At 46.5% G+C, this 27,988-nt stretch overlaps 1 protein-coding gene across 4 annotated transcripts in view; it reads right to left on the bottom strand.

Moving 5' to 3' along the window:
* Positions 1-7,997: 7,997 nt before the first annotated feature.
* Rbm10 (RNA binding motif protein 10) overlaps positions 7,998-27,988 on the bottom strand; it is a 31,771-nt gene continuing 11,780 nt past the window's right edge. For 2 of the 4 annotated variants that reach the window (XM_038316145.2, XM_038316141.2), the window contains exons 3-23: positions 23,878-24,061; positions 20,264-20,333; positions 18,410-18,483; positions 16,917-17,003; positions 14,986-15,046; positions 14,690-14,866; positions 14,168-14,328; positions 13,914-14,011; positions 13,734-13,821; positions 12,353-12,536; positions 12,113-12,252; positions 11,868-11,985; positions 11,690-11,781; positions 11,424-11,588; positions 9,602-9,751; positions 9,443-9,508; positions 9,179-9,367; positions 9,019-9,093; positions 8,620-8,726; positions 8,414-8,543; positions 7,998-8,333 (exon numbers count right to left, since the gene is read on the bottom strand). In XM_038316145.2, coding sequence (XP_038172073.1) covers positions 8,208-8,333; positions 8,414-8,543; positions 8,620-8,726; positions 9,019-9,093; positions 9,179-9,367; positions 9,443-9,508; positions 9,602-9,751; positions 11,424-11,588; positions 11,690-11,781; positions 11,868-11,985; positions 12,113-12,252; positions 12,353-12,536; positions 13,734-13,821; positions 13,914-14,011; positions 14,168-14,328; positions 14,690-14,866; positions 14,986-15,046; positions 16,917-17,003; positions 18,410-18,483; positions 20,264-20,333; positions 23,878-24,061 — 2,542 coding nt within the window. In that variant the 3' untranslated portion in view covers positions 7,998-8,207. Of the gene's footprint in view, positions 8,334-8,413; positions 8,544-8,619; positions 8,727-9,018; positions 9,094-9,178; positions 9,368-9,442; positions 9,509-9,601; positions 9,752-11,423; positions 11,589-11,689; positions 11,782-11,867; positions 11,986-12,112; positions 12,253-12,352; positions 12,537-13,733; positions 13,822-13,913; positions 14,012-14,167; positions 14,329-14,689; positions 14,867-14,985; positions 15,047-16,916; positions 17,004-18,409; positions 18,484-20,263; positions 20,334-23,877; positions 24,062-27,988 lie in introns of those variants that run through there. The other 2 variants (XM_038316143.2, XM_038316144.2) reach the window with 2 other exon arrangements.

The following is a 27,988-nucleotide window of genomic DNA, read 5'->3' as shown; positions in this document are numbered from 1 at the left end:
TTCTGGGAACACAACAGAGACTCTATCTATCCTTGTAGTTGTCGAGAACATTCTTCCCGCCGGGCGGTGGTGGCACACGCCTTTAATCCCAGCACTCGGGAGGCAGAGGCAGGTGGATCTCTGTGAGTTCAAGGCCAGCCTGGTCTACAAGAGCTAGTTCCAGGACAGGCTCTAAAAAAGCTGCAGAGAAACCCTGTCTCGAAAAACCAAAAAAAAAAAAAAAAAAAAAAAGAACATTCTTCCCAAAGGTATATCCCTTATTATCTCTTGCATGGGAATAGAGGAAAGGTGTTGTGTAGTCGGAACACTAGGAGCAAAAAGACTTGGTTGGCACCTGTGAGAAAGAACACAATGGTTTGTAGAGTTGGAGAGGAGGAAGATGAGGCTTGGGGACAGATCAGCAATGGTCTTATAAACTAGTTTAGCATTTAAGATTCATGAGAAGGGGCTGAGGAGATAGCTCAGTGAGTAAAGTGCTAAGTGCACAATCTTGAGGATCTGAGTCTGATCAGGACCTGAGCATACATATTAAAAACTGGGCATGGTGGCTTAGGCCTGTAATTACAGTATTGGGAGGTAGAAACAGGATACCTGAAGCTCACTGGCTAATAGGTGAGTTGCAGGTTTAGTAAGAGGTAATTCCTCTAAAAGGTAAAGTGTGTGTGGGAAGGAAAGGAGATATAAATAATACTAAGGGTGTTTGAAAAAGCCATATGGAAACATACTATTTTTATAAGCTTACTTTATACATATATGTGTGTGATATGTACATATACATACATACTTTTACATATTGTAATGGAGGTAGGCAACAGGGAGTGATGATGCCCTCCCTTCCTTAAGAGCCACAGACTAACAAAGCCCCCCAAGTGCCAGGCAAGAGAGACTTCCCTTCCAGGTTTTCATTGGGGGAAGTCCAAGAGAATCCCCAAAATGTAGGCTATTGCCAATGCCCTTCGGGAACTTGCAAGTAAGACATTATTGCTAAAGATACCACACACTTTGGACACAGGACTTGGAGGAACTGAGCTGAAATTGACCTAGAGCAGTGGTTCTCAACCTTCCTAATGCTGCGACCCTTTAATACAGTTCCTCATGTTGTGGTGACCCCCAACCATCAAATTATTTTCATTGTTACCTCATAACTGTAATTTTGCTACTGTTATTAATAGTAATGTAAATAGGCAAATTATCTGATATCAGACCCCTGTGAAAGGGTCATTCGACCCCCAGAGGAGTTGCAACCCCTCCCATAAGTTGAGAAACACTGACCTAGACATTTTCTCCCTGAGGACTAGCTCCCACAGTGTCTGAAGGTGCTGTGCAAGCTAATAAAGAAGAAAAATAATGAATAGTCATACCAGCTAAAAAACCTAGGAACCATAATGACCAACCTAGCAAGAAGTGCTACAATAGTGGCACTTTTATCTTGGGAGTAACTAAACTAATGGCTGTCTGATTAATTGGGCTTAAGGCCCACTACATGGAAGAGACTACATGCCTGGTACTGTAAACCTAGCCAGTTACCTGTGGCCAGAAATGTCACAGACTGTAGAAGGGAACCTACTACTGCTATTTGCTGGAGAGTCCCAATAGTTTCTAACTGTATTCTACATATTTATCCTTATATTCAGATAAGTGTAGTTATCCCCCTTACTAAAGCTTTATTTTTTGCAAAAAAACAGAGACTTTTTAAAGATTTATTTGTTTATTATGTATACAGTGTTCTGTATGCATGTGTCCCTGCAGGTCAGAAGATGGTGCAAGATCTCATAAGAGATGGTTGTGAGCCACCATGTGGTTGCTGGGAATTGAACTCAGGACCTCTGGAAGAACAGTCAGTGCTCTTAACCTCTGAGCTGTTGTCAGTGAGTCTTCATTTTGTTGACTGAAGTTTCTGTCCTGCCTGGTTCCCACAGTCATTAAGTCCCAAAGAAATCACACAGAGGTCTACATTAGTTATAAACAGATTGGCCCATTAGCTCAGGCTTCTTATTAACTCTTATAAGTTATATTAGGCCATTATTCTTGTTTATGTTAGCCACGTTGCTTGGTACCTTTTTTGGCGAAGCAGTCACATCTTGCTTGCTCTGTGGCTGGATCATGACTGCAGACTGCACTTCCCTCTTCCCAGCATTCTCATTGCCCGGCCTCTATTTCCTGCTTGGTCATCCCACCTATACTTCCTGCCCGGCTACTGGGCAATCAGCATTTTATTAAAAATAATACAAGTACTCAGCCATCTCTCCAGCCCCAGACAGAGACTATTAAGACATTACAGAGATCCACAACTGATCAAAATTCAGAGAATAAGTGATCATTGGATGTCAAGCCCCAATTGGTACATTTATAACACAATCCCCACATCTAAGGGAAAATCAGGAACGGGGGTGGAAAGATTATAATGCCAGAAGACCAGGATACCTGCTGCTAGATAGTATCTTCTAGACATGATGGGGAAGCTGCATCCATGAAATCCCAAATGGTTGCCTAAACAAGACCTGCATAATGATAATACCAGCTGAAATGGTGATGTGAATAGGGGCAGGGAATTTCACAAGTCCTCACCCCCAGATGAAGAGCTACAAACAATCATTGACCACCAAGAGAAGAAGAATCAGTTTTCATCTGAGACATGCCTTTTGACAGGTTATCCAATCCCAAGTGGTCAGCCTTATGAGTAATACTAAATGACCGTTTAGGAGATATATATATATATATATATATATATATATATATATATATATATATATATATATATATACACACACACACACACACACACACACACATATGTATACATATATATACATACATGGAGAGAGAGCGAGGAGTTGGAGGGGGAGAGTGGTGGAATAATATAAGTTCTCATGTATGAAATTCTTTAAAAACTGAAATAATAAGGCGGGGCATGTGAGATGGCTCAGCAGGTAAAGGCACTTGCTGTGCAAATCTGACAAACTTGAGTTTGAACCTTGGAATCCATATAATGTTAAAGGAGAGAACCAGTTCTACAAAGTTGACCACTGACTTCACATGTGACACACACACTAATAATAATAAATCAACAAAGTTTTAAAAAAAGGTGGAGAGTGATAGGTATCAGCCTCCATACATGCACACACAGGTCTGTACACTTGCAAATATACATGTTCCACCACATACAATCTATGAGCTGTAACAATTTTTCTCTTTTTGGTTTTTCAATAGGGTTTCTCAAAGTAGCCTTGGGGGTCCTAGAACTCACTCTCACAGAGATCCGCCTGCCTCTGTCCACCAAGTGCTGGGACTAAAGGCATGCACCACCACCACCTGACTTATTTTAAATATTTTATTTGTTTGTTTTTCAAGATAGGGTTTCTGTGTGTAACTGCCTTGGCTGTCCTGGAATTTGATTTGTAAACCAGGCTGGCCTAGAACTCATGGAGACCCACCTGCCTCTCTCTCCCTAGTGCTGGGATTATAAAGGCATGTGTCACCACACCTGGCTAGGATTTTATTTTTTGGAACAGCATCTTACTGTAGGTCAGGCAGGCCTGGGAACACATTTAGATACTGGGGCCGACCTAGAATTTTCAATAATCCTCCTACATGCCCCCCCCCAAATGTTGGGATTATAGGCATGAGCCACAATACCCAGTTGTAACAGGATTTTAAACACAGGAATCACATAATAAACACATTTTATTTTATTGCAGTGTTGGGGAGAGAACTGAAGGCCTTACACATGCTAGGCAAGCACCTACCAACTGAGTCACACCCCAGCCCAATTACAGAAACAGTCTGAGTGTGTGGAAAGAACATTTATAGTGGGAAGTAGGGAAGAAAAACCACTGGAAGTTAACTCAAGAATTCAAGTAAACTGGGTGGTGGTGGTGCATGCCTTTAATCCCAGCACTTGGGAGGCAGAGGCAGGCGTATCTCTGTGAGTTCGAGACCAGCCTGGACTACAAGAGCTAGTTCCAGGATAGGCCCCAAAGCCACAGAAAAACCCTGTCTCGAAAAACAAAAACAAAATAACAACAAAAAAGAATTCAAGATGTAATGCTAGAGCAGCCAAAGTCAGTAATGTAGAAGCAGAGAAGGGTCCCATTCTGGACTGATTTCAAACTTCTACATGTTAGATTTGCTGAGAGATCAAACAGATTTGAGGTATGAAAAATAAAGCCATTGCTGACACATTTTGTGGCCTGTGTAACTGGAAGGATGGACTTGTCATCCACAGGCATAGGAAATACTCTACTAGGACTGGGCATGGATGGGGCAAGATGAAAAGTTTGGTTTTGCCTGTATTACATTTAAGATGCCTGTTAAGACACTCAAGATGTTGCTCTAGAAGAGTTGAGACCAGGCACGGTGGTTCGCACCTGTGTTACCAAGACTCTGGAGGCTACGATGGGAGGATTGCTGGGGAGTCTGAGGTCAGCTGTACCACTGATTTCCAGTCCGAGCTACTGTGAGACTCAAAACCAACCAGGTGAATGCACACAATTTCTTAGGAGGTGGAGACAGGAGAATCAGGACTTCAAGGCCGTTCTTGGTGATATAGAGAGTTCTAGGCTATCCTGAGTTACATAAAATCTAGTTTCAAAAATACAGAAAAGCTAGGAGGTGATGGTTACACACCTTTAACCCCAGCACTCAGGAGTTAGAGGCAGGTGGATCTCTGTGAGTATGAGGCCGGCCTGGTATTTTACAAAGTGAGTTCCAGGATAGCCAGGACTGTTACAGAGAAACCCTGACTCGAAAAAACAAAAAGAAACTATCTAAAAGAAGAAGAAGAAGAAGAAAAACGAGAAGATTTGAAGACTAAGTATGAAATTCAGGGTCAAGTCTACACTGGAGATGTGAATTTGAAGACCAGAACATGTGGCAACTGAAACTATGAATGTGACTGAGTTTCTAATTGTCTTCACTTTTACCAGTGGGATACATTAAGGATATAATGTATGTTGCATATACAGCCATACTGCATATACAGTAATTGAAGTATGATTTGGACTTTAAGAGGAAGGACAGAAGGGTATTACAGTTAGAAGGGACAACTTAAGAAAAACTGTGGAACTGGGAAAGCAAAAGGGTAGGAAGTAAGATTATTGTATCATTTCTATCTCCTCTAGAAATGTGTGTGTTCCTTCATAGCCTCACCAAGAATTTTTTTTTTTTTGGAACCCTAAGAATCTTTTGTATATTAACCCAGATTTTCCTCCCTGTCTTTTTCCTCTTTCCCTCCCCTCCTTCTTTCTAATGTAGTCATTGTCTTCCTATGTTGCTCAGGTTAGCCTCAGACTTTTGGGTTCAACTAATCCTTCGCTTCATCCCAACTTTCTATCCTTTGCCCAAGTAGCCTATACCAAGTCTGACTAAAACTTTGTTCAAAATGGAGTCCTAAGGGTGACAGTGTATCTCAGTGGTAAGAACACTTGCATACTATATGTGAGGTCCTGGGTTCAATAGCAAACATATACACAAAACAACAGATTCCTGGGAATGAGAGGGGTTCAGAAAGTTGTGGTGTGTGCATTTATTTCTGCCTCCAAGGTCTGATATGTGTCAAACCCTGTTCTAGGCAATGGTGACACAGTAAGAAGCAAGACAGACAAAAGTCCCTTCTGTCATGGTTTTTGTTCCAATTCAGGCAACAAGTAATAGAATATGGAAAAATAAAATTTTCTATGACAGGATGTATTGTGGAAAGTAGCACAAGGGCATACAGGGAACATGGTAAGGGAGGGTTGAAAATTTTCCATGGGGTAGCCAGGGCAGACCTCACTGTGGTGGTGGTGCTAGAATGCTCAAATGGCATGTCTCTTTCAGTCTTCCTTTGGTGTTCCTGATCTTGATGCTTTTGAAGATTACAGGCCTTTTTGTAGCTCACCCATTTGGGTTCATCTAATGTCACCTGACACAGGCTGAGGCTCTGTCTTCGGTAGTGACTCAACCAGGTGATACTGTGCCTTTCTCATCCCGTCTTTTTGGAATCAGAACTTTTTAAAAAAAGATTTTTTATTGTATATGGTGTTCTGTCTGCATGTATACTTGCAGGCCAGAAGAGGGCACCAGATCTCATTATAGATGGCGGAGAGCCACTACGTAGTTGTGGGGAATTGAACTCAGACCCTCTGGAAGAGCAGTCTGTGCTCTTAACTGCTGAGCCATTTCTCCAGCTTGGGAAACAGAATTTTAATACACCTAATTCTAATATAGATGGTACCTGTCAGGTTTCTTTACTGTAAAGTTACTATTTTTCCTCAGTATATTTATGGGGGCTGAAGAGATAGCTCTGTAGTTAAGAGCACTGGCTGCCCTGGAAGAGAACTAAGGCTTGGTTGGAGGCTCACTGCATTTAGTGACCCATATTCATGAGTTCAGGCAGATTCAACCATGACAGAAAATATTCAGGGGACAGCTGAGAATATCAAGGAGAGCCCTGGGTTGTCCCTAGCACCAGTAAATAAAAAGTTGGGGGAGAAATTATTTTTTTCTACACTTTTCATAATATTGCATATAATATATATATACACACTATATATAATATATGTGTACGTGTAGTGTACCAGATACTACACATTGTCCATAGATGATTTAAGTGTATACAGGTTCTATACAAATATTCTACCATTTTTGTGTAAGGAACTTGAGCTGGGCATGGTGCCACATGTTCATAATCTCAGCACTTTGGGAGGTAGGAGGATCAGTTCAAACCTAGTCTTGTTTACATATCCAATTTGAAGCCAGCCTGGTCTTGAGACCTGTCCCAAAACATAATCAAACTTCAGGTGGAAATCTTGGTGTTTTGGCTCAGGTGGTGGCAGAGATATGGTAAGGAGCAATAGTTATCCCTGAACCAATTTCCTGCAGGTAAGTGACATTGTACTTCCACCTTCTTCCTTTTGGTGTTTTTTCCTAACTTCTTGTATAATCTATATATGATGAATGCCATCCCTGCCTCAATCCTGTTCTACCTACTACCATCACCAAATTGCTTTGATTTCCAAGTTCCATATTAATGGAATCATTTAGTATGTACCGTTGTGTGACTTTTCACCTACTTGTGTTTGTGAGGTTCATTTGTTGATACTTTTATTAGGATTTTCTTCCTTTTTGCTATATTTCATTCTGCAAATACATCAAACTTACTTGTTTTGTTAGACTTTTGGACCATTCTCAGTTTGGGGCTATTACAAATACAGCTGGAACGAATATACATACAAGCCTTTTCATTTATGTTGGCTAGATACCTGGGCGTGGAATTGCTAGGTGACAGGGCACATGCATGTTTAACTTCATATGAAGCCAGTTTACCATACTATTTTACTCTACAGTCGCCAAGGTGTGTGGGTTCCCTGGGGATTCTGGAATTGGTGCTCTATAGTAGGAAGGAAACACCCGTGTCAAGTTAGGCCTGCATTCCTAGTCTTGTTTTGCAGCTCAGCTGACTGGGGTTTAAAAGGCAATCCCAGTTTTACGCTCCACTCCATTATGAACCTTTGCCAATACCATAAGCATAATCTGGGAGTCATGGCTGTAGACCATAGAGAGCGAGGTACTGTATTTACACATATAGATGAAGGGTGAACTTGACTGATGCTCATCATGACATCCTTGGGCTGGAGACTTACAGGCCAAGCTTCCTGTATCCCTTTGGGGTCATCATCATGTTGACAGGGTTTTAAGCACCTGTTGTGTTCTACATATAGATGCCTGAGAACACTGTCCCCTACCCAGGAGTGGCAAATCAGTTTAGCCTAGGGACATACATAGGCTAAGATTAGCAGATGAGGGTTAAATGAGGACAGGGGACGGGGGATTCCCAATCTAGGTTCTGAACCACAAACTTCAGTCTCTAACCAGAATTTTACTGGTTGGGATGCTGGCTAAAAACCCATGTATTTATAGTCATCAATGCCCTCCAGCTTAGCCTAGTAGCTATTTATGCATATTGTGCCTGTGTAATCACAAAACATGCTAGGGCATGAGAAAGTAGAGATGAAAGATGCAGGCTTTTTAGATTTTATTACAAAAGGAACAGGATTTGAACCCAATTTCCCAGCAAGTCACCCACTCCAAGTCTAATTTGGTGAGAGCTTCTCTGGTTGGGGAGCAGGATGGTAGGTAGAAGAACCTCCCTTAACCACTTCACATCTCATTTTTTCTGTCCCTGGATGGACACACCCCATGTCTGTAGAAACTGCTTTCAAACTTGTTCACTGGGCCTCATTGAAGCGGGTCACCATTGTCTTGTGCAGTGTCTCCTTGTAGGATTCTGTTGAGGTGACCCCATAGGAACTGCCCCGGGCACCCAGGCCAGAACCTCGAACCCGTGTTTGGGCCTGTGTAAGAGAGGCAGGTTTTGTCAGGCTGGTAGAGGTACACTTGGAATGTTGAGAACTAGAATGTCTCATGCACTCACCTCAATGGGTGTCACAATGCCCTGTTTCTTGCGACCTAGACCACTGCCTTCTTTCCAGCCCATGGCTTGGAGCATACGACTGCCAATGTTGTCACTGCCTAATCCATCCCGAGTGGGCTGTTCAAAGTCACTGCAGGTGACATTGTACAGTGTGAGTGGTGTGCCAGCACCTGACCCCCTCACCTGGTACCTGACCCTACACTCACACAGAGGCTGTAGATATGCCACCATATTTCCTCCTTTTGGGTTCTGGTGGCTCGGGGATACCATACTTCTCCCTGCGTTCAGCTGCACGGTCTCGGTACTTCATTTGCTACAAATTAACACATGTGAGGATGTTGGAATTGGCTGTTATTTTCAGCAAACATAGGCATGGATGGGGCTGAGAGTGAGGAGGATTACAGGCTTCTCTGTATGGCCTGGTCATAGGTCTTGAAGGTCAGGACATGATGGGACGGGAACTGGGAAGAAGTCTCATCACAATAGGACAACACATGGCTGTCAGGCTGTACCTGGCTAAGGAACTTTTTAAGTCCCACTGCCTGGAGTGACAGGGACTTGGAAGGGACAGATGGAATGGAGCCAAGGAGTGGGTCACACCTCACCTCCATGTCATTCTTTTCTAGTGCTTCCAATTCGTTTTCTGACAAGTGGGCTCTCCGGTGAATCTCAAGGTTTTGCTGTAAAGGGGGACAGGAGAGAGTAAAGCAACTGGGCCGGAATGAGCTAGGCACAGGATACCCTGCCAACTCTCTGATCAATTACCTTGTGGAGCCCAGAGAGCTGCTGGTGCCGGATGAGTGCCTCCTTGCTGGGAAACTGGCGGCGGCAGAGCAGACAAGCTAGCTTCTGCCAATCTGTGAGCTTTTCTTCCCGCTCAGGACCCCCTCGCTCCTGCTCCTCCTCACTGTCACTCTCCCCGCTGTAGGCTGCCACCAGTCCTCGAGGTGGGCTCTGTAGAGGGTAGGGGCAGACAGTTAGCCCTGCTGAGATCAGAGACCCCTGCCCGTCTTTGCTCCAACAACTCACTGGGCGGTCATCACTGGCCAACTTTGGGAGGTCCATGCTGGTGTGCTGTCTTTCAGCTAGTGCTCCCTGAGGTAAAGAACAGAGAAATTCAGGGCTCCACAGAGACCCTAAAGAGTGATGAGATTGTTGGTTGGGTACAGATGGACAGTTACAACACACCTTCTTCTCAAGGATGGCATAGCCTGCATCTGCAGTGGCAGATTCCCGCCTTTCATCATCTCGTAGGGCACTAATAGGCTGGAAGCTGTTTTTGAAGTTTTCTTTTTGCTTATTGAGACTGCGGGCCCACCGCTCCATGTCCTTGGCAATCTGGGGGTGAGGTGGGGGTGGAGGTTAAAGTTCCCAGGATTCCTCAAACTTGAGGTTCTATTTTCTCACCCATGACCCTTGCAACAGTAGCCCTTCCTGCCCCGTAGCCACAAATCTAGTACCTTTCTTGTCTGAACCACTGTAAAAGGCTGTGTATACCTGGTTTCTGGGCTATAGCTCTTGGGCCTCATCCTTACAGAACATTCCTTTACAAATGATAAACCACCTCCTCCAAATCATCTTAAAATAAACTCACGCCAAGGAATCCTCCCCTCTACTGGCCCCCATTTCCAAATATTCCCCTGCCTCCAACCCACTCCATGTGGTTTGCAAAGGCAAAGGAGGCAGCAGAAGTAGTGTGGGCAAGGAAGTGAGATACAACTGGGAGGGAGAGCAAGCAGAAAGTCAGGAGGGCAGTGGGGCAATGGTGGTGGTAGTACAAGATTCTATTTTCTGTATTGGCTAGGGATTCTTTTCAAGCCCCTTTCTGGTTACAACCCCAACTACTTCTTTCTATTTTGAGACAGTTTTTTTTTTTCTCTGAGTAGCTCTGGCTGTCCTGGAACTCACTCTGTAGACCAGGCTGGTCTTGGAGATCTACAGGCCTCTGTCTCCCAAGTGCTGGGATTAAAGGCCACCACTGCCTAGCTATAACCCCAACTTCTGTTTGGCATTTGTATTCCTATTTTTCATTTTTGCTTTCTAAAGCAGAGAGCTACATACTTGTGTATGGGGAGGTATGGTACTAGGCCTTGCTACATACTAGACAAGCACTCTTCCACTGAACCACAACTCTAGCCTTGAATATAATTTTAATTTATGTGTGATGTGCTGGTTGGTTTTTGTCAGCATGATACTAGACATATCTGGGAAGAGGGATTCTCAATTAAGAAACTGTTTTCAACGAATTGGCCTATTGGTAAATCTGTGGGCCATTTTCTTAATTACTGATCAACATGGTAGCACCCAGCTCACTGTGGGTAGCACCATCCCCTAAGCAGGTGGTCTTGAGTTGTATAAGAAAGCAGACTGAGCAAGCCATGGAGAACAAGCCAGTTAAGCAGCACTCCTCAATGATTTCCACATCAGCTTCTCCCTCCAGGTTCCTTCCTTGACTTCCCTTCATGATAAAAAACCCTTTCACGTCCACATTGCTTTCGGTCAGTGTTTATCATAGCAACAGAAACCTAAGACATGTGGCATGGTGTCACATTTAATATTCGGTGTTTTTCCTAGGGCATGAGGCATTTTTATAATTCCTTAGGTTCCTGAAAGAATATTGCTTGCTTCTAAGTGTGGTGCTTCCATGTCTCTACAGATACACTGAGGCTCCCTCTAACTGCTCTCTACTAGAAAATCCTGCACTATTTCTTTTCTTAATCAACTTTTTATGGGTCTATGAGAATTTATCTGGGGTCAATAGACATCCACCAGCAGCATGAAGGTTCCCTTCCTGGGATAGAGAAAAGCTGCCAGAGCTCACCCAGATGGCACAAGTCACTTCATGGTGGTAGGTGGTCCTCCTACAGTACAGAGATCTGGCTCAAGAGTCCTGTCTGTCTGAAGCAGTTACTACCTTTGTCCGTGACCATCCACTATTCTACTTTCCCAAGGCAGGAGAGAGCAGGAGGTGACAGAAAACAGACTACAAACAGCCTGGCTGCTGGTTCACCTGTTGGGCTGTCTTCGTCTTGTGCTTCTCTTTCTTCTCTTTTCCCTCCTTTGATGATGCCCCCGTCTCCTTATGTCCATCAGTAGACTGCTCCAAGGCAGGCATGTAGGTTCGCCGCTCCCCATCCCAGTATAGGTACTGTTGGCTCTGAGCATTGTAGTAATACTGAGGAAAAGAATGGGAAGAGGGGACATGAGGAAGGACCTCTAGGGCTAGCTGCCACACAACCACAGTCGTTTTCCCTAGGCTACCCGCTTGTCACCTACCTGAGAGTTGGGGTCATAGTATAGTCCAGTCTGGGGGTCATAGTAGTAGCCAGATGTCTCATCATATTGGTAAGTAGAGACATCAGGAACAGCTGTAGTGAGGAAAGGCAAGGTTGTTGAATTCCTGCCTGCTTAGAAAAGAAGTCCACACCCTTACTCACAGGCTATGGCTACTCACGGTACTGGCTGTAGGATTCTGGGGCAGTGGGACTGGTGGCTGGTGGTAAGGCAGAGCTGGGATGAGTAGGGCTCTGGAGCTCAGACTTGAGCACAGCAGGTGACATGATGGTATATGACTGCTCATGGGTCACATAAGGGAACTGGACTTAGTGTTTGTTAATACGCCCCTACCCACTCAGGATGCACCCTGCCAACCCACCTGCCAACCCACTAGCCTCCCGAGAGTAGCAATGTCATCCTCACCTGGCTGTTGGAAGTTGTGCCCTGGCCACTGCTTCCCTCAGCTGACTGCTGATAGAGCCCAGGGGCAGCACCAGGCTGGGCTCGGGAGAAAGCCTGCAGTGAGACAGAGTCTGCCCCAGTCTCAAGGGAGGCCTCAGGACCTGAAAGGAAAACCAAGGAGAATGTCCATGAATGTCAGACCATGAGACAATAGGCTTCTAGGCCCCACAATTAGGCTCAGCAAGAGAGGTTGAGGCTCACCTGCTCCAGCTGGGTCTCCTTTGGTCCCAGTCATGCCTTGGCCCTTGGTGTTCTTAAGGTAGCCATGGGCATAGAGGGAATCTGTGCCCTGGCTGTTGCCATAGCCCTCATCCTGTTGATAGTAGCTGTAGTCAACTGGTGGCTCCTCGGGGGCAGCCCAGGCACTTTCTCCACCCTGGGAAGCCTGAGGAAGATCATTAGAACAGGAGGGGGCATAAGGGATCTGCTAGAAGCATCTGTCCGCCATGTGGAGCTAGCATTTCTACTTGACAGAAAAGCATGCAGTCTCAAGGTAAGTAAAAAGCAAGGGGTCCTGACCACAAGATTAACAGAAGAGGAAAAAAGACTAGAGAAAGGATAAATGCCCAAATGCTACCCTCCCACCCTAGGCTGACACTGATGTGTTAGGCCTCGAACCAAGTAAGACATCTCCTTTATTTCCCCCCTCCTCCCGCCCTTACCCCTACAACAACCTGGCCTGGAACGTGTAGCAATCCTCTTGCCTTCGCCTCCACTCCCCGTATCAGTGCTAGGATTACAGGTATGTATCACATCTTGCTATCCTCCAAGTCTTTATTCTCTTCTACCAAGTTTTTCACTTCCCTTTCCTTTTTGTTTTTGTGGTTCTGAGACAGGGCCCCAAACTCAGTATATAGTCAAAGAATGGCCTTCAACATCTGATCCTCTTGCCTCCACCTCCAATTTTTTTGATATTGTTTCTTTTTATTCATGTCATATATATGTACATAAACAATGTCTCTCTCTGTCTCTGTCTCTCTCTCTCTCTCTCTCTCTCTCTCTCTCTCTCTCTCTCTCTCTCTCACACACACACACACACACACAAATACACAACACATTATACCAAATCAGGACAATTAAAAAAGTTCTACCCAACAGCATAGAGCACCAATCCAAAGAGTGTTGTCAAGAAAAGTACAGGAGGTAGGGATAGAGGGAAGGTCCAGCAGATAAGAGCACTTGTTGCACATGACCCAGGTTCAGTTCCCAGCACCCACATGGTGGTTCATAGTCATTCAAAATTCTAGGTCCTGGGGATCAAGACACCTTCTTCTGACCTCTACAGGTACTGGGCACACACGGTGCACATACATAGGTACAGGCAAAACACTTATACACAAAAAATGTTAAAAAACACCTTAAAAAAGAAAAAAAAAAGCCCAAAAAGTGACTGGGAAGGATGGAGGATGGAGTGGGAATGGATTACTGTCTACAGAAGCAGGAGCAAAGTTGAAGGCCTACAATACCTGTTATAAAAGGGCAGAACATTTAGATAAAAAGCCAATTTTGCTTTTTGCAGAAAGAGGACAGAAGGGTTATGAAAGTCAGGTGCCAGGGTGATGGGGCAGAGGAGGCTAAGTACCTGTGAGATTGCCCACTGGGCAGCAGCAATGGCAGTACTGGCCACAGAGGCAGCATTGATGCGACTGCCTTCATTGGAGGCCATATCCCTGGGGAGGATAGTAGAAACTGGAAATGAAACGGGGAGCCCCAAGGTGGTGGTGGGAGGCAAGCTATAAGGGGGCTTAGGTGGGGCTCTGACCTCTTAGAACCCTTGGCAAACTCCACGTTGATGGTCTTGCCATCGATGGTGAGCGGAGGGTGCAGGGCCTGCAGGATCTGCAGCAGCTGGGCTGCCTCCTATGGGTGGACCAAAGGGTCAGGCCCGGGGAGGCCCCCCGGCTCCATTGCCCCATTTCTAGATTGGGACCGCGTTGTGGGTGGGGTAAAGGACCCTCCTCCCTGCCCTGGGGGCCGGGACCATAGCTGCCCGGCCCCCCCCTGTGCCGCCCTCACCACGATGGTGGAGAGCTGGATGAAGGCGAAGCCTCGGTTCAGCTGAGTCTGCTTGTCCTTTATAACACGGACATTGGAGGATGACAGCACTGCATACGGTGCTAGGGCACCCAGGATGGAGTCCATGGTGCTGTGTGGGTTCAGGTTGCGCAAAATAATGGCTGTGGGAAAGGGCCCGGTGTTAGGACGCACCTCTCATGGTCTGCTAGGGACCCAAGTTGCTTCTATGCTCAGTACCTTCTGCTTCCTCTTACCTCTTCCTCTTAAATAAACTCTGCTTGTCAGTCCAAGTGCCTGCTCTGTCTCTCATTCACCAGGAAACCTCTCATACACACCCCCAAATTAGTTTGCGGACAGTCCCTCCCTTGCTCTCTCTATATCACGTGTTTTCCCCCCATACCAGGTAAAAACACCCCCCCCCCATAAGGACCAAGTTTTGTTCATTACCACATCTCTGGCTTCAGAGGTCCCAAACCAGATGCCCTAGGGCACAGAGGAAGGAGGAAAGAACAACTGACTCACTGTCATTGGCGTTCTCGGAGCTTGGCTCGGAGCCCTGGGACAGGGCTTGGGAAGTCAGTACTCCCTGGGCCTGGTAGGGCTGCGGTAGTGGGAGTAGGCCCTGGCTTAGCTCCCGCCCACCCAGTGGCAGTGCCTGCTGATCCAACCGGGTGCCAAGGGGCAGCTTCTGCTCTGCCTCTGTCAGGGATGGTGAGAGACAGACTGGTGACAAAGGTGGAAGCTCCATGGATGGTCATACTCCCCACCTCTCCACACTGGCCCTTCACCTCTTTCCAGTCCCAGTTAGTACGGCTCACCTGATTTGGGCACACCACATTTGAAGCACTTCTCCCGGCGTTTGAAGTTCTGGACACCACACTGTGAGGCACAGGCCAGGTGGTCAGGGCTTTCCATGATATTCTCCAAATATGGACCCACAGAACATAATAATCCCCAGGAATGGAGCTTTTGGGGTCAGGGGTCTTCTGGAACTTCAATCCTGGGAATCTTCTCTGACAACTGGTTCCAGCACTAGCCCTCTTACTTCACCAATCAGCAACTCTCGCTGTTACAGCAGTTGCTTCTCTCCCCATCTTGTTGAGAGACTATCAGCTCTCAGGATTGTATCCCATGATCCCTTTTCCTGAGACTTGCTTATCTAACAGAAATTTTCATTGTTTCCTACTGGATGCCTTTGGTCAGATCCTTCCCATTCCTTCTTGCTAGAACTAGGTTGAATAAAGCTAGTTTTGATTTTTCCCCTTGGATAGTCCAGCTACCAAAGACCTTGTCCAGCTTCCATTACATTCTATCCCTATTCCAGTCAGGTATTTAAAGCAGCGTGCCTGTGTCAAGCCCTACACCATGTGATCAGGACAGGCTGCTTAGACTGTGCTGACTCGAGTTAGGGGCAGAGAATGGGCCAAGAGGGACACAGTTCACTGGGCTGGGCTACACAGAAGCAGGAAGGTTACATCTGGGAAGCCCAGAGATTTTGCTGGGAAGGGATCTTTAGTGGAGGGACTAAGAGACTTTGTACAGTTAGTGAAAGGGAGCATGCAAAGACACAAAAGCCAAGGCTGGCAAGGGAAGATGGTGACAGTTAAAGGAGGGCCTCATGCTAAAACTAGATGTTATTAGAGTTTTAGCAGAGAAGGGAGGGTATGGTCAGAGCTGGGTTTCAACTGCAACATTACAAGTGAGGGTGGAGAAAAGGATGAGACTAATTGTAACAAGGAACGCTCTGTGGGAACTGGAAGGGAGGGCGTAGGAATTGGCATGAATATGAGAATGGCAAAGAAGGGAAGGTGGCTATTCTGAGATGGAAATGAGAGGGTCTGGTAACCAAAAGGCATGTAGGACACAAAGGAGAGGAAGACAAAGAAAACAATGGTTTCAAGGAAAATATGAAAAAAAGATAAGTACCACTTATCACTTTGTTCCTCTTTCTAGAGAGGTTGAGCATCTCCCCTATATAAAGATGACAGGTACCATTCTCCCACTAACCAGACTGCTTCTCAGGGAGATGACAGGGTCCTCCACTAGCTTTCTCTCTCAGCCTTCCTATTAGATTTCAGGACTACAAGATAGCCCTGGCACATAAGGCTGTAGAATCACAAAACTGGCCTCAGGGCAGACCTAAAGCCACTTAGGGAACAGGAAGTGGCCCCATAAGCTAAAGGCTCAAGCATGGTTGCGCCTTTCTGAGCCTCAGCTTCCTCTCAGGGAATATGATGATACTCACACAACTTACAGGGTGGACCTTCAAGGTTGAGTTACCCACAGAACACTCTGTGCTTCTTTTCAATAGCTACTTAAGAGTTGAATGTAGGCCAGAAGTCTTTTTCTATGTTGCTCTCCATTAACAGTTTCATTCTCTCAACAACTTAATTAGTGCTCATTCTCACCTCTTAAAGCTTAAGAAAAGTGATGTACAGATAGAATAACCACCTTGACTACTATCAAGGCAGACCAGAGACAGTCTGTAAGCAGCCTGGTTCTGAAGGCTATGTTTTACACACTGTAGGAGGCTTAAGTTGTCACCGATTAGTCACTGATGCTATTATTTCTTTTAAGTCTAATGGGTCTCTAGGCCAGGCTATGTTTGATGAGGGTAGAGCCTTGCTGACTGGGGCTGGACAGCCTATTCCCACACATTTCCTCTCACAGGCTCTGAGTGAATGAGCTGCTGCTGCTCCTGCTGGGGCAGTTTTCCCCCACAGCACCAGCTGGCCACCCATCCCTGTACCTTATTACACAGCCAGTCCTCATTGATCTTGGGTTTGGGGTCGCTGTAATGCATGGATACTTTCTGGCCCAGGATATTGAGGGAATGCTGTGGGAAAAAGCAGAGTACAGTGAGGCCTAGGTAGCAGTGCCCCACACACCGTTTCAGCAAAGGAGAAGAGAGTGAGCGAGCCCTTCAGCTGGATGGATGAGGGACAGGGAATGAAGGGAGTTTGGAGAACTGATGGAGGGAAGAAGGAAAGGAGGGAGGGAGGGAAGGAAAGCACCACAGCTCTCAGGGTACAGCTGCTTACTGTTTACGCCCACATACACCCACACACCCACACACATACACACACACCATCAGGCACATAGTGCTCGGTTGACCAACGACTGCCGAGTTGGGAGTGCTCCCCCAGCTTGGTCCTGACAGTGCCAGGCCACACCCAGGGCCAGCACTACACAGGCTACTCTGGGAATGAGGGGAGATGGGCAGGGAAGAGAGAGGAGGGGAGAGAAAAAGAGAAAGAGCGCACGAGCGCTAGTGCTGGAGAACGGGAAAAAGAAAGCCAATTTAACAGACGGAGGTTTCCCGCCATGAGGCCACTTTCTCAAGGTTGGCCGGGTCCTGGGCCCACCGCACTAGCCTTTTGACCCGACCCACAGAGCAGGCCACAGGGTTGCCTCTACCAGGACCCTCCACTTCACCACAGCTGCCCGTTCCTCCCCTGACACTTCTCTCTAGTGCTCTCTACACCAGTGATAGGATAGGGCTGGGTAGCCAGGTTAGACCCTTGAGTCTTGGAAGGTCCCAACGCAGTTGAGTTGGGATCTAGTGCCAGGCTAGGGGAGCCAGCTCCCTCCGTTGCTGACAGAGCACAGTTCCTTATTGAGAAGGTAGAGGAGGGGCCTCCTGTGAGTGGGGAGGGTGCTGTGAATGGGAGGGACCAATGAATTGAGCCCAGGGCGTCAATAAAACTATCACACTTGACTGGAACTTTCAACCAAAAAGCAGTGTTGTCCCTCTGCACGGAACTCAGAGGGCCAAATTCACATGCAGGAGAGAGCTAGCAAAACAAGTCTTGCTAGTTTGTGTGCCAACATCTATGCTCCCCAGTGGCAGGATTTCAGTGGTCCTGAGAGCACAACCAAGTTCTGGCTCTGCTGATTCAGGAGCAGAAGGTTCCTGCTTGGGTGTGGGAAGCTAGGGGAAGGAACTTACCCTGGCAGCTCTTTCTTTGAGAGCTCAGCCAGGAGAGGTGAGGGAGAGCTAGTACCTGGCAGTAGAAAGGGGCCAAGGGACAGTGTTGAGAGTGGGCCCCAGATGGGAAGCCCAGTGGGTAGTGAGAGATGGGAAGAGGAAATAGTGGTGGTCAGGAGGGGAGAGAAAGGGGGTAGGGGTATGGGACACAGGGCCACAGGGCAGGGAACTGTGTCCATAAGATTCAGGCGATGGGGAGCGCTCGATTATAAAGTAGTATTTGTTGGGGGGGGGTTCAAGTGCGGCAAAGCAACCTGATTGGCTTCCATCCATCGTGTAGCGTCCTGCAAGTGACTAAACTCGACGAAGGCGAAGCCCCGGCTCTGACCTGGAGACAGCATTCAGATACAGACGCAGTGGGTTAGTCAACAGCTTTGGACACACGGCGTTCCCAGGGGCAGAACCCGAGGGGAGAGGACCAGGGGCAGATAGGGAAAGGGGAAGAGGAGAAAGGAAGAGAAAAAGTGATGAGAGAGAGAGAGAGAGAGAGAGAGAGAGAGAGAGAGAGAGAGAGAGAGAGAGAGAGAGAACAGGGAAGAGAGGAGTCAAGGTAGATGGTTGGGAAGGGCAGGAAAGAGGGAAAAGGGCAGGAAAGAAAATAAGAATAGGAGAGTCATATCAGAATAGGAGACGTATATCCCAACTGTACAGTGAGATTTGGGGGGGGGGGGCGGCTCAGGCAGACTTGCCTAGCCAGCCTGGGGTGACAGATGGAGAACTGAGAGGGAAGGGATACAAGGAGATATGTGTCTCTAGAAGAGGAGGCTGCTTTGACTCCATATAGGCCAAAGCAAATAACTCATGGACAAGCCTAGAGCAAGGCCAGGAGGATTACTGGAACAGGTGTTTAATCAAAAGAGCAAGAGAAGCCAGGCTAAGTTGGTCTGTGAGGCTATTGGGGGTGGGAGTAGTGTTTCGGACAGCACATAGGAAACCAGGGGCTTGTTAGGGAACAATCTCAGCTTAATCTTGGTGTAGGCAAAGGGGAGGATAATTGCTAGGGAGCCACTTCAGGGCCACAGTGGGGAGATTGTAACCACTGACAGTCAAGATTCTCCTTAATAGGCAGATGGTGGCTGGAGCTGGCCAAGAGTACGTTACAGGTAAGAACAAGTGCCTAGGAGAAATGTCCAAAGCCACTGAGAGGCCATACCTGGAATGCCTCCTTGGGGAAAGAAACAGATTCTGTCAGTAATTGGTATAGCTAGAGTAAAGCAGAGCAAGACCTACATGTCACTGAGACAGACTCCAGGCCTGGCCAGGGCCTTGGGGCTTACGATTCTGGGAAAGTAACTCCTTTAGAGGTAGCGATGGAAGGAGGCTTGAATGTGGTGGGTCTGGAGGGCATGCTTCATCCAAAAGAATCACCATCAGGATGCATGGGTGGGTAGAATTGTATAGGGGGTAAGCAAGGGAGGATGGAGAGAGGTAGGAGGTATAAGGAGAGAGACTGAGATGGAAAGAGAAGCCCAGGCAGAGTAAGGCCCCACTGTGCCTGCCTTGGGGAGCCTGGGCAATGGTCCTGCAGAGACAACTCCACCCACCCTGCTAAAACCTCAGGCCAGCTCCAAGCAGCCTGCAAGAGGGAGAGAGGGAGAGAGAGAGGGAGGGAACAGGTGAGGCCAGAAAGTTCTGGCTGCTCCTTAGGATACGCGAGCCATCCCCGGCCTCCCCTCTTGGGACATAATGGTGGGTCCATGTGAGACCTACTTTTGGTTAGAGGCTGCTGTCAAAGTGATGTGAAAGAGACCAAGGGGCAGAGGAAGGAAAAGGAAGTATATGTATTAGGAAGGGTCACCACTTCAGATACTCAGAGTCCCAAAGAGGTTTTCCAGAGCCTGGCCCTGGCCTTGCCCCTGGGAATAGTCAGCTCAACCCAGAGCTTCATCCCCTTCAGGACAAGCCCCCCTGTGGAGGCTGTTGGCTGGAGCTGTGAGAGTGGGGGTAGGAGAGAAAAAGAGAGGGCACCCTCCCCAAGCTGCCCATTCCCAGCTGTGGCAGGAAGGGGCATAGGGAGGGGAAGAGGGAGGGAAAGGCAGAGGTAGAAGGGAGTCTTGGAGGCTGAGATTGGTCAGCAGAAGGGGAGGGCACTGAGAACAAAAATTCACCTGAGGATTTGTTCCGCATCAGCCGAACCTCCCGTGCTTGGACACCATGGGACTGCAGCTGGCCACGGATCTGTTCAGAAAATAAAGAAGTGGGATGGATTTAGTAAAGAAAGCAGCTAAGTATATGACACTAACACACACACACACACACACACACACACACACACACACACCCCTCCTCTGCCTCTTTCAAAGCATTCCCCAATAACAACAACTACAACCCACACTAGTACAGTCTTGCTTCCAGCCCCGGACTTACAGAAAGTGAGTCAAACACAGACAGAAACACAGTACAGGGTAAAGGATGGCAGCAAGATGATCCCCAGGGGCACAAAGACAACAGGAGAGCAAGTGAGGCAGCAAGTCAGGAATGGTGGGCAGGGTGATCTGACAAGAGGCTTAGTGGTAGCCAAGAACCATAGAAGCTGGAATGCAATTCTTATCCATCACAAAGGAATTACTCCCTCTCCTACCTATGACACAGAGAAGGATAGGAGCCTGAGTCATTTCAGCCATGTGAGGAGGAGAAACTTAAAGACAAAAAGGCATGGTGGTTGATCTGGAAAGCTTTCTGAGTGAAATGATCCTGAGGGAGACTACAGAGGCAACTGAGGACCCCAGGTAAGACAGTCTCTAAGCTGGCAGTACCTCTTTTGGTTGATGGGGAATTTATGCTAGATACATTTTGGGGAGAACAATCTGTGCTTTTGGGCATCTGCTCTCCATCAGGGTAACAGACAAGAAATTAAGTCTTATGAACACCAGTATGCAGGAAGATGAAAAGCAGTCAAGACTCCAATCAAGGAAGGCTTGGGAAATAACAAGAACATGGACTCTGGGGTCCAGCAGTCCAGGTTTAGACCCCAACTCTACTTTGCCACTTGTTGGAACATAAAGAAGTCACTTTGCTGACTGGGGCTATGTGGGACTGACTACAATTCGTACCTTCCAGAAAGAGCCTCTGTGAGGCCTGGCATGGCCCACCCTACAATAAAACCTCAGGTAAAAATGTCAGCAATCAGCCTGATCTTAGAAGGACTTCTTAGTGGGAATTACTACTGTCACAAAAAAAGGGCAGCTGGCAAGCTTTCAGGGAAGCACTGCTCAGAGAACTGACTGGGGCTGAGGGCAGTGAGGGATACAAGGAGCAGGGAGACTAATCAAAACTCTACTTTAGTAATACTCTTGGATTTCAAATGTGGCTTGCCATAAGACATCTATATGAGAAGGAAATGGGTGAAGAGAGGAAGATGTAAGGCAGAGAATGTCACAAAGGCAAATGGTCAAGAAGCTATCAAGAGCCACCTATGGGTAGCTGTGGCCAGGCTGTCACTGCTGACAAAAACAGAGGAATATTTCCATATTTCAGAAAAGCCTCGTGGGCCCTAACATCTTACTCTCATGGGTCTCTGCCACCAAGAATATCCAACACTGGGTCTGGCCCTCCATCCACATATACGAAAAGGATGAAAGCCAATGGAATGTACAGGAGGGATGTTCTTCTCTCATACCCACCAGCACTGGACACCCACGCTACTGCCCTTGGGTTAAGCCAGCCTGTCTGCTGCCTTCTCCCTTCCAGACCAGGAACTGATGGGGCCCATCCTGGAGGATGGATAGTGCTGGGGGACAGGAGCTGGTGGGGGAGAAGAGAGGGAAGGAGCTGTGGTTGGTCGCAAAGGATGGGTGTAGAATAGCTGAGGGCCCTGGAGAAGACCCAGCCTGGCCTCCTGCTCTGCCACCAGCCCAGGGCCATGGGGGGGCACGTGCGTCATCCTTAGTGGCTGCCTGTTGCAGCATCCTCAGCATGACAATGTTACTGGCCTCCTCCTCCTCCTCCTCCTCCTCCTCCTCCTCCTCCTCCTCCTCCTCCTCCTCCTCCTCCTCCACTTCCTCTTCCTCCTCCTCTTCCTCCTCCCCTTGCTGGGTCCGATAGTCGCCGTCTCTGGGGAAGCCTGGCGGGCCAGTGGGACTGTGCCTGTGCCGCCTCCACCGCCTCCGCTGAGTCTCGGAGCCCGGGGAGGCCTCGTAGGAATCCTGGCCGACAGAATAAGATGAGAGACACCAGACAGGCAGTCAGCCTGGGTGGGCCTAGTGGCTGGCCGATGGCTCTCTGAGACAGGCAGGCTCTGAAAGCCAGGGGTGGGCAGGCGGGCTCCGGTTAAAGGCTCAGGCAGAGTGAGTAGGCCTTGGATTGTAGCCTTTTAAAGGCTGCAAATGTTCCACAGGATACTTTTGGGGAGCTGCCTTCAAAGAATGGCAGTATTGGTGTGGAGGAGGAACTCCCAAAGGCAGGTAGACAAAAAACAAACAAACAAACAAACAAAAAACAAAAACCACACAGCTCAAACCTCCTTGGGATAAACTAGCCTGGGTTTTAGACTTTGCCTTCAATTTCTTCCCTCTTCTTCCTTTGCCAGCTCAGCTATTATGTGTACAATTATTTACTGTGCCACTGAAAAACACCTGTCTTCTATAGTTCCCTGCTTAAGATTGGGCCCTGGAACCAAACCAGCAGTTTTACAGTTTCAGATATGAGTCAAAGGCAGCCAGCAGGAGTTGGTGGGCTACTATGCTCCCCCTTGGTCCTTGTTCCTCAGCCCTGACAAAGTCTTTGTTCATTATCAGTTCTTTCACAAGAGAGTGTAGCTGCTAATTCTTAGCTGTTGTCCGATCTACTAATTTCAACACTAAGCAGATCTGGCCTAAGCCTACATCCTCCCACTTGCAGAGGACAGGCCCAGACAATTGGATGCTGTATTCTATACTTGTCAACGGTCTCTTTCCAGGGTCCATTGTACCCATTAAGAGACACTGCTCAAGAGCAGGCAACTGAGAAGCCTGGATGCCTATAGGCCCTGGCTAAGCAAACAAAGTATACCAAGGGAATAGCCCCTCTGCCTAGAAGGTAGAGGATAGCTCAAATATAATTCCTCCTCAAGGCTCGGCTTGCAAGTGTAACCTTTCCATACTACTAGACAAAGAGTTGCCTGCCTGCCTGCCTGCCTGCCTGCCTGCTTACACCAGGTCTTTGACTGTTCCCTCAGACTGGAGTTCTCTGGGGCAAGGGTGTTTTTAGCTTCTCATGGTGAGCATCATGTCTCATCATTTAGGCTGGAGGTAACTATCACACAGAACTGGCTTCCCCGGAGGTCCTTTCCTTCCTTTCTGTCTAAAGGTTTTGTCAAGATCAGGAACACCCAGTGTTAGCTTCCCAGAGTTGTTTGGCTTGGATGATAATTCTGTTCTCAGGTTGTCCTCCCAACCCTAGATGCTGGGTCCCATGGAAGAGATCCTTTTGAGTACCCTAAATTGGTGGGGCAGGCAGTATAGGCTTGCAGTGAACCAAAGACCAAAACTGAACAACAGGGAAGAAGGGAAAGAAGTAATGGCTAGGAACCTTGAGAAATACAGAATCAAGCAGTGTGGAAGCCAGGGAAACCCAACTCAGAAGAGTCCTCAGAGAAGGAGCAGGGACAGAACCTCCCCTAGGTGACACAAAGCAACTGAGCAATCCAAAGGCACAGGAGCAGAACATGGCCTACACCTGGTGTTGCAGGTAGATACACAGGCCTTTCAGGAGCATTTCCCCCAAGACCTGGCCTTGCCCTCACCTCTGCACTTTGCTCTTCAGAAGAGTCATCATACTCATGTTTGCCCTCCTGACTGCCATACTCTCGGGGGTAGGAGCGGTAGTCCATGTCTCTATAATCATGGTCCCGGCTGCGGTTCTCTCCACCATCATCCTGTGAGCGATCAGTGGCTCCATAGCGGCCAGTCCTGTCACCACGACCACCTCTAGGAGAAGAAGGATGGGGATTAGAAGACCATTTTCCCCAAAAGGCTCAAGATGTAAGAGTTACCCTACAACCCTCTCTCAAGGACCTCAGTCCCACTCCCCAGAAAAAAAGACTCTGAAAAATCTCACTCCACTGCATGGACTAACTACTATATGCTCTTAAAGTCAACCCACTTATCTCCACCCCTTCCTCACTTCTGGTCCACATGTATCACAAGTTTCCTGAATGGATTCCTCACCTCTATCCAGGCTTCTCCCAATTCTGTCTTTGTACCTAGAACCCCAAATATGAGTACTCTCTAAGATAAAGTTAATCAACCCCAGCCATGTCATTCACTTTAGTGATTTCCTCTAAACAGATAAAACACCCAAATTTTCAACAAGATCCCAGTAAGCCTACAGGGTAAGGTCTATGCAAACCTATCCCTGCCTGCCCTATGTATGCCACTCTATCCACTTCACAGCCATCTTGCTAGAACTGGCAGCTCTCCAGGTAAATTTCTCCAACTGTGAGGACCTTGTAAAGGGTCTGAGTTCCTGGCGCCCAAATGGCAGCTGCCAGCTGCCTACAACTCCAGGTCCACTGCCCTCTTCCGGCCTCTGATGGCATCTGGATTTACATGTGCATAAATCCACACAGATACATACACATAATTAAAAACAAGCCGGGCGGTGGTGGTGCACGCTTTTAATCCCAGCACTCGGGAGGCAGAGGCAGGCGGATCTCTGAGTTCGAGGCCAGCCTGGTCTACAAGAGCTAGTTTCAGGACAGGCTCTAGAAACTACAGGGAAACCCTGTCTTGAAAAAAAAAACAACAACAAAAAAATTCTCCAATTATAGTTAACTGTAAAATATCTCAAAATTGATTTAATTTGTAAATCTTTGATGAATTAAAAGAGTACTACAGGGATTATGGATATAGTTCAGTAGTAGAATGCTTGCCTAATATATAAAAATCGCTGACTTCCATCTCAGACTCTGGGGGAAAAATTACTAGACATAGGTAGGTCCCAGTTGCCCAAGATCCTGAGGCAGAAGGTTTGAGCCTAGAAGGTCAGGGTGAGCCTGGGCAACATAGCAACCCCCATATCTAAAAATATTGGTGTTGTAGATGTAGTTCACCAATAGTACACAGGCCCAGCATGCAGAAGGCCCTGGGTTCTAGTTCCCATATCACAAAAAGTTAAATTACTTAATGGTGAGTTCTAGGAAATGATGGACCATGCCTGCTGAGTCCTTATTCCTCAAAGCTTAATATAGTATATAGGACTCAGTATGTAATAACAATCAAGTATCTTCTGGCAGGCATACCAATAATCTCAGCATTTGAGAGGTGGAGGCAGGAAGATCAGGATTTCAAGGTTAGTCAAGGTACAAAATGAGTTTAAGGTTACACAAGATCCTATCTTTTAAAAAAAGTATTTTAAAAAGAACCAATACATGTTCATTTAAAAAGAAAATATACTGCTATGGGTGTTTATCTCAGTGCCAGACCCTGTGTTTAGTATCCAGCATTGAAGAAAAAAAAATAAAGATGTTAAAAAAAAAACACTGTCAAGCAAGATGAATCAGACCTCACAGAAGAATGCAACAAGATTCTACTTATGAGCAGTAATAACAGTAGAATGGCCATTATTGACACCACTCAAACTATATTATTTTAATGACACTAGCTAAAGCAATTAAATAAGGGAAGGAAGAAAAGGTATTAAGAATTATAGAGGGGTGCCTGGAGGGATGGCTCAGTAGTTAAGAGCACTGACTGCTCTTCTAGAGGACCTGGATTCAATTTCCAGCACCCACATGGCAGTTAACAACGGTCTGTGACTCCAGTTCTAGGGAGTCACCTAGGGGACCTGACACCTATGCACATAAGATAAAAATAAATAATTAAAAAAAAGAACTGTAAAGGTAAAAGAATCATTATTTGTATCTAATTTTAGAATAACCCTGCAAAGCCTAAATCAATCAAAAGAAAGATCACAAATAAATCAGGAGCTTCAGGTACAGTTCAAGGACAACATATTCATGACTCTAATTTCAGTACCCCCAAAACAGTAACAGTGATAATGATGACAATGAAAATCAGGGGCCAGAAAAACGGCTCAGAGATTTAAGGAAGTTTGGTTCCCTGCACCCATGTTGGGCAGCTCACACCCACAAGTGACTCTAGCTCCAGGGAATGTGATGCCTACTTCTGCCTCCTGAGCACATGTAAACATACACTCACAGACTCACATAAATAATAAATATATTATAAATATAAATAAATATAAATAAATATATAAAATTAATATGCACAATACAAAACACCCTGGTTTGATTCCCAGCACCTACACGATAGTTCACAACAGCCTGTAACTTAAGCTCTTTGGGATCTGAATACACGTGCCCAAACATACATGCAAGCACATATACATAAATGAAAATAATAAATCTTATAAACAAAAAAAGATTATGTATGTGTAAGATCTTATGACTATTCTTCACATACGTGAAGATTTACTTGTATAGTTATTTTTTTAATTATTATGTATACTGCGTTCTGTCTGCATGCATGCCTGCAAGCCAGAAGAGGGCACCAGATCTCATTACAGGGGGTGGTAAGTCATCATGTGGTTGCTGGGAATTGAACTCAGAACCTAAAGAAGAGCAATCAGTGCTCTTAACCACTGAGCCATCTCTCCAGCCCACTTGTATAGTTATTTACTTTTTCTTTGGTTTGGTTTTAAGATAGGGTTTCTCTGTGTAGCCTTGGCTGTCCTGGAACTCGATCTGTAGACCAGACAGCCTGGCATCAAACTCAGAGATCAACCTGCCTCTGCCTCCAGAGTTCTGAGATTAAAGACATGCATCACCACTGCCTGGCATTTTTTTTTCTTTTTAAGGATAGTAATGATTTTGTTTGAAGTGATTTCTGAATTAGACTTGAGGTTATGGGATTTTGTTTTGTTGAGAAACAAGAAAAGAGGCCCTTCTGATTATATACTACCAAGCAGCAGCAGCATGACTTGTCTCTGGTGATGTTGACCTTGATCATTAAAGTGGTATTTATTGTTTTTCTCAACCTACAAAAAATTTGGGGGGCTAAGGAATGTAGTTCAGTTGGTAGAGTACTTGTGTAGCATATATGAAAACCTCAGTTTGATCCCTGCATAAAAACCAGGCATAGTAGTACATACCTATAAATTCAACACTTGGGAGACAGAGGACCAGAAGTTGAAGATGGTCCTTGGCTATCTCTCAAAAAATATTCCTATTTTTCCTTTTTATGTACTCTATGGTTTAATTTAGATAAAAGTCATCAAGACCAGTCCACACTCAAGAGAGGAATTAAGCTGTTTTTGTGGGAGAAGAAATATCTATGCACCTATCTTATTTAGAATCTATCTTATTTGCCATGTTTCTTCACTCCCGCCCTCCCTTTCCTCTTTTTGAGACAAGGTCTTACTATGCAGTCCAGACTGACTTGGAATTCACTATGCAGACCAGGCTGGCTTCAAAGTCAAGAGATTCACATGCCTCTACCTCCTGAGTGCCGAATTAAAGGCATATGTCATCATGCCTAGCCTTGGAATGGTTAGATCTGTGACAGAGACTTTTCTCAATATAAATTTTTGTTTTTTCGATAATTTCGTAATACTCAGCGTATTTTGATCACAACCACCCTCCACTTCTCCCTAACTCCTCCCAGATCCACAACCCCTCCCAACGTCATGTCTTCTCTCTTTTTTTCAATAGTCCACTGATTTCAATTTGTACTGGCTATATACTTATAGGTGTGGGGCCCTCTACTGGAGGGTGATCAGCCTATCAGAGGCTACCCTTCCCAATAGAAAATTGGCCCTCCCGTCCCAAGTCCCAAGAAGCCATCAGCTAGCCCCAACCCAGAACATTTTTATTACACAAGATTTTAAAATGTCCA

This window comes from Arvicola amphibius, chromosome X (genome assembly GCF_903992535.2).
Source record: "Arvicola amphibius chromosome X, mArvAmp1.2, whole genome shotgun sequence".
NCBI lineage: Eukaryota > Metazoa > Chordata > Mammalia > Rodentia > Cricetidae > Arvicola > Arvicola amphibius.
Note: the sequence above shows the minus strand (reverse complement) of the source record. Positions and strands in the feature narration are given on the sequence as shown.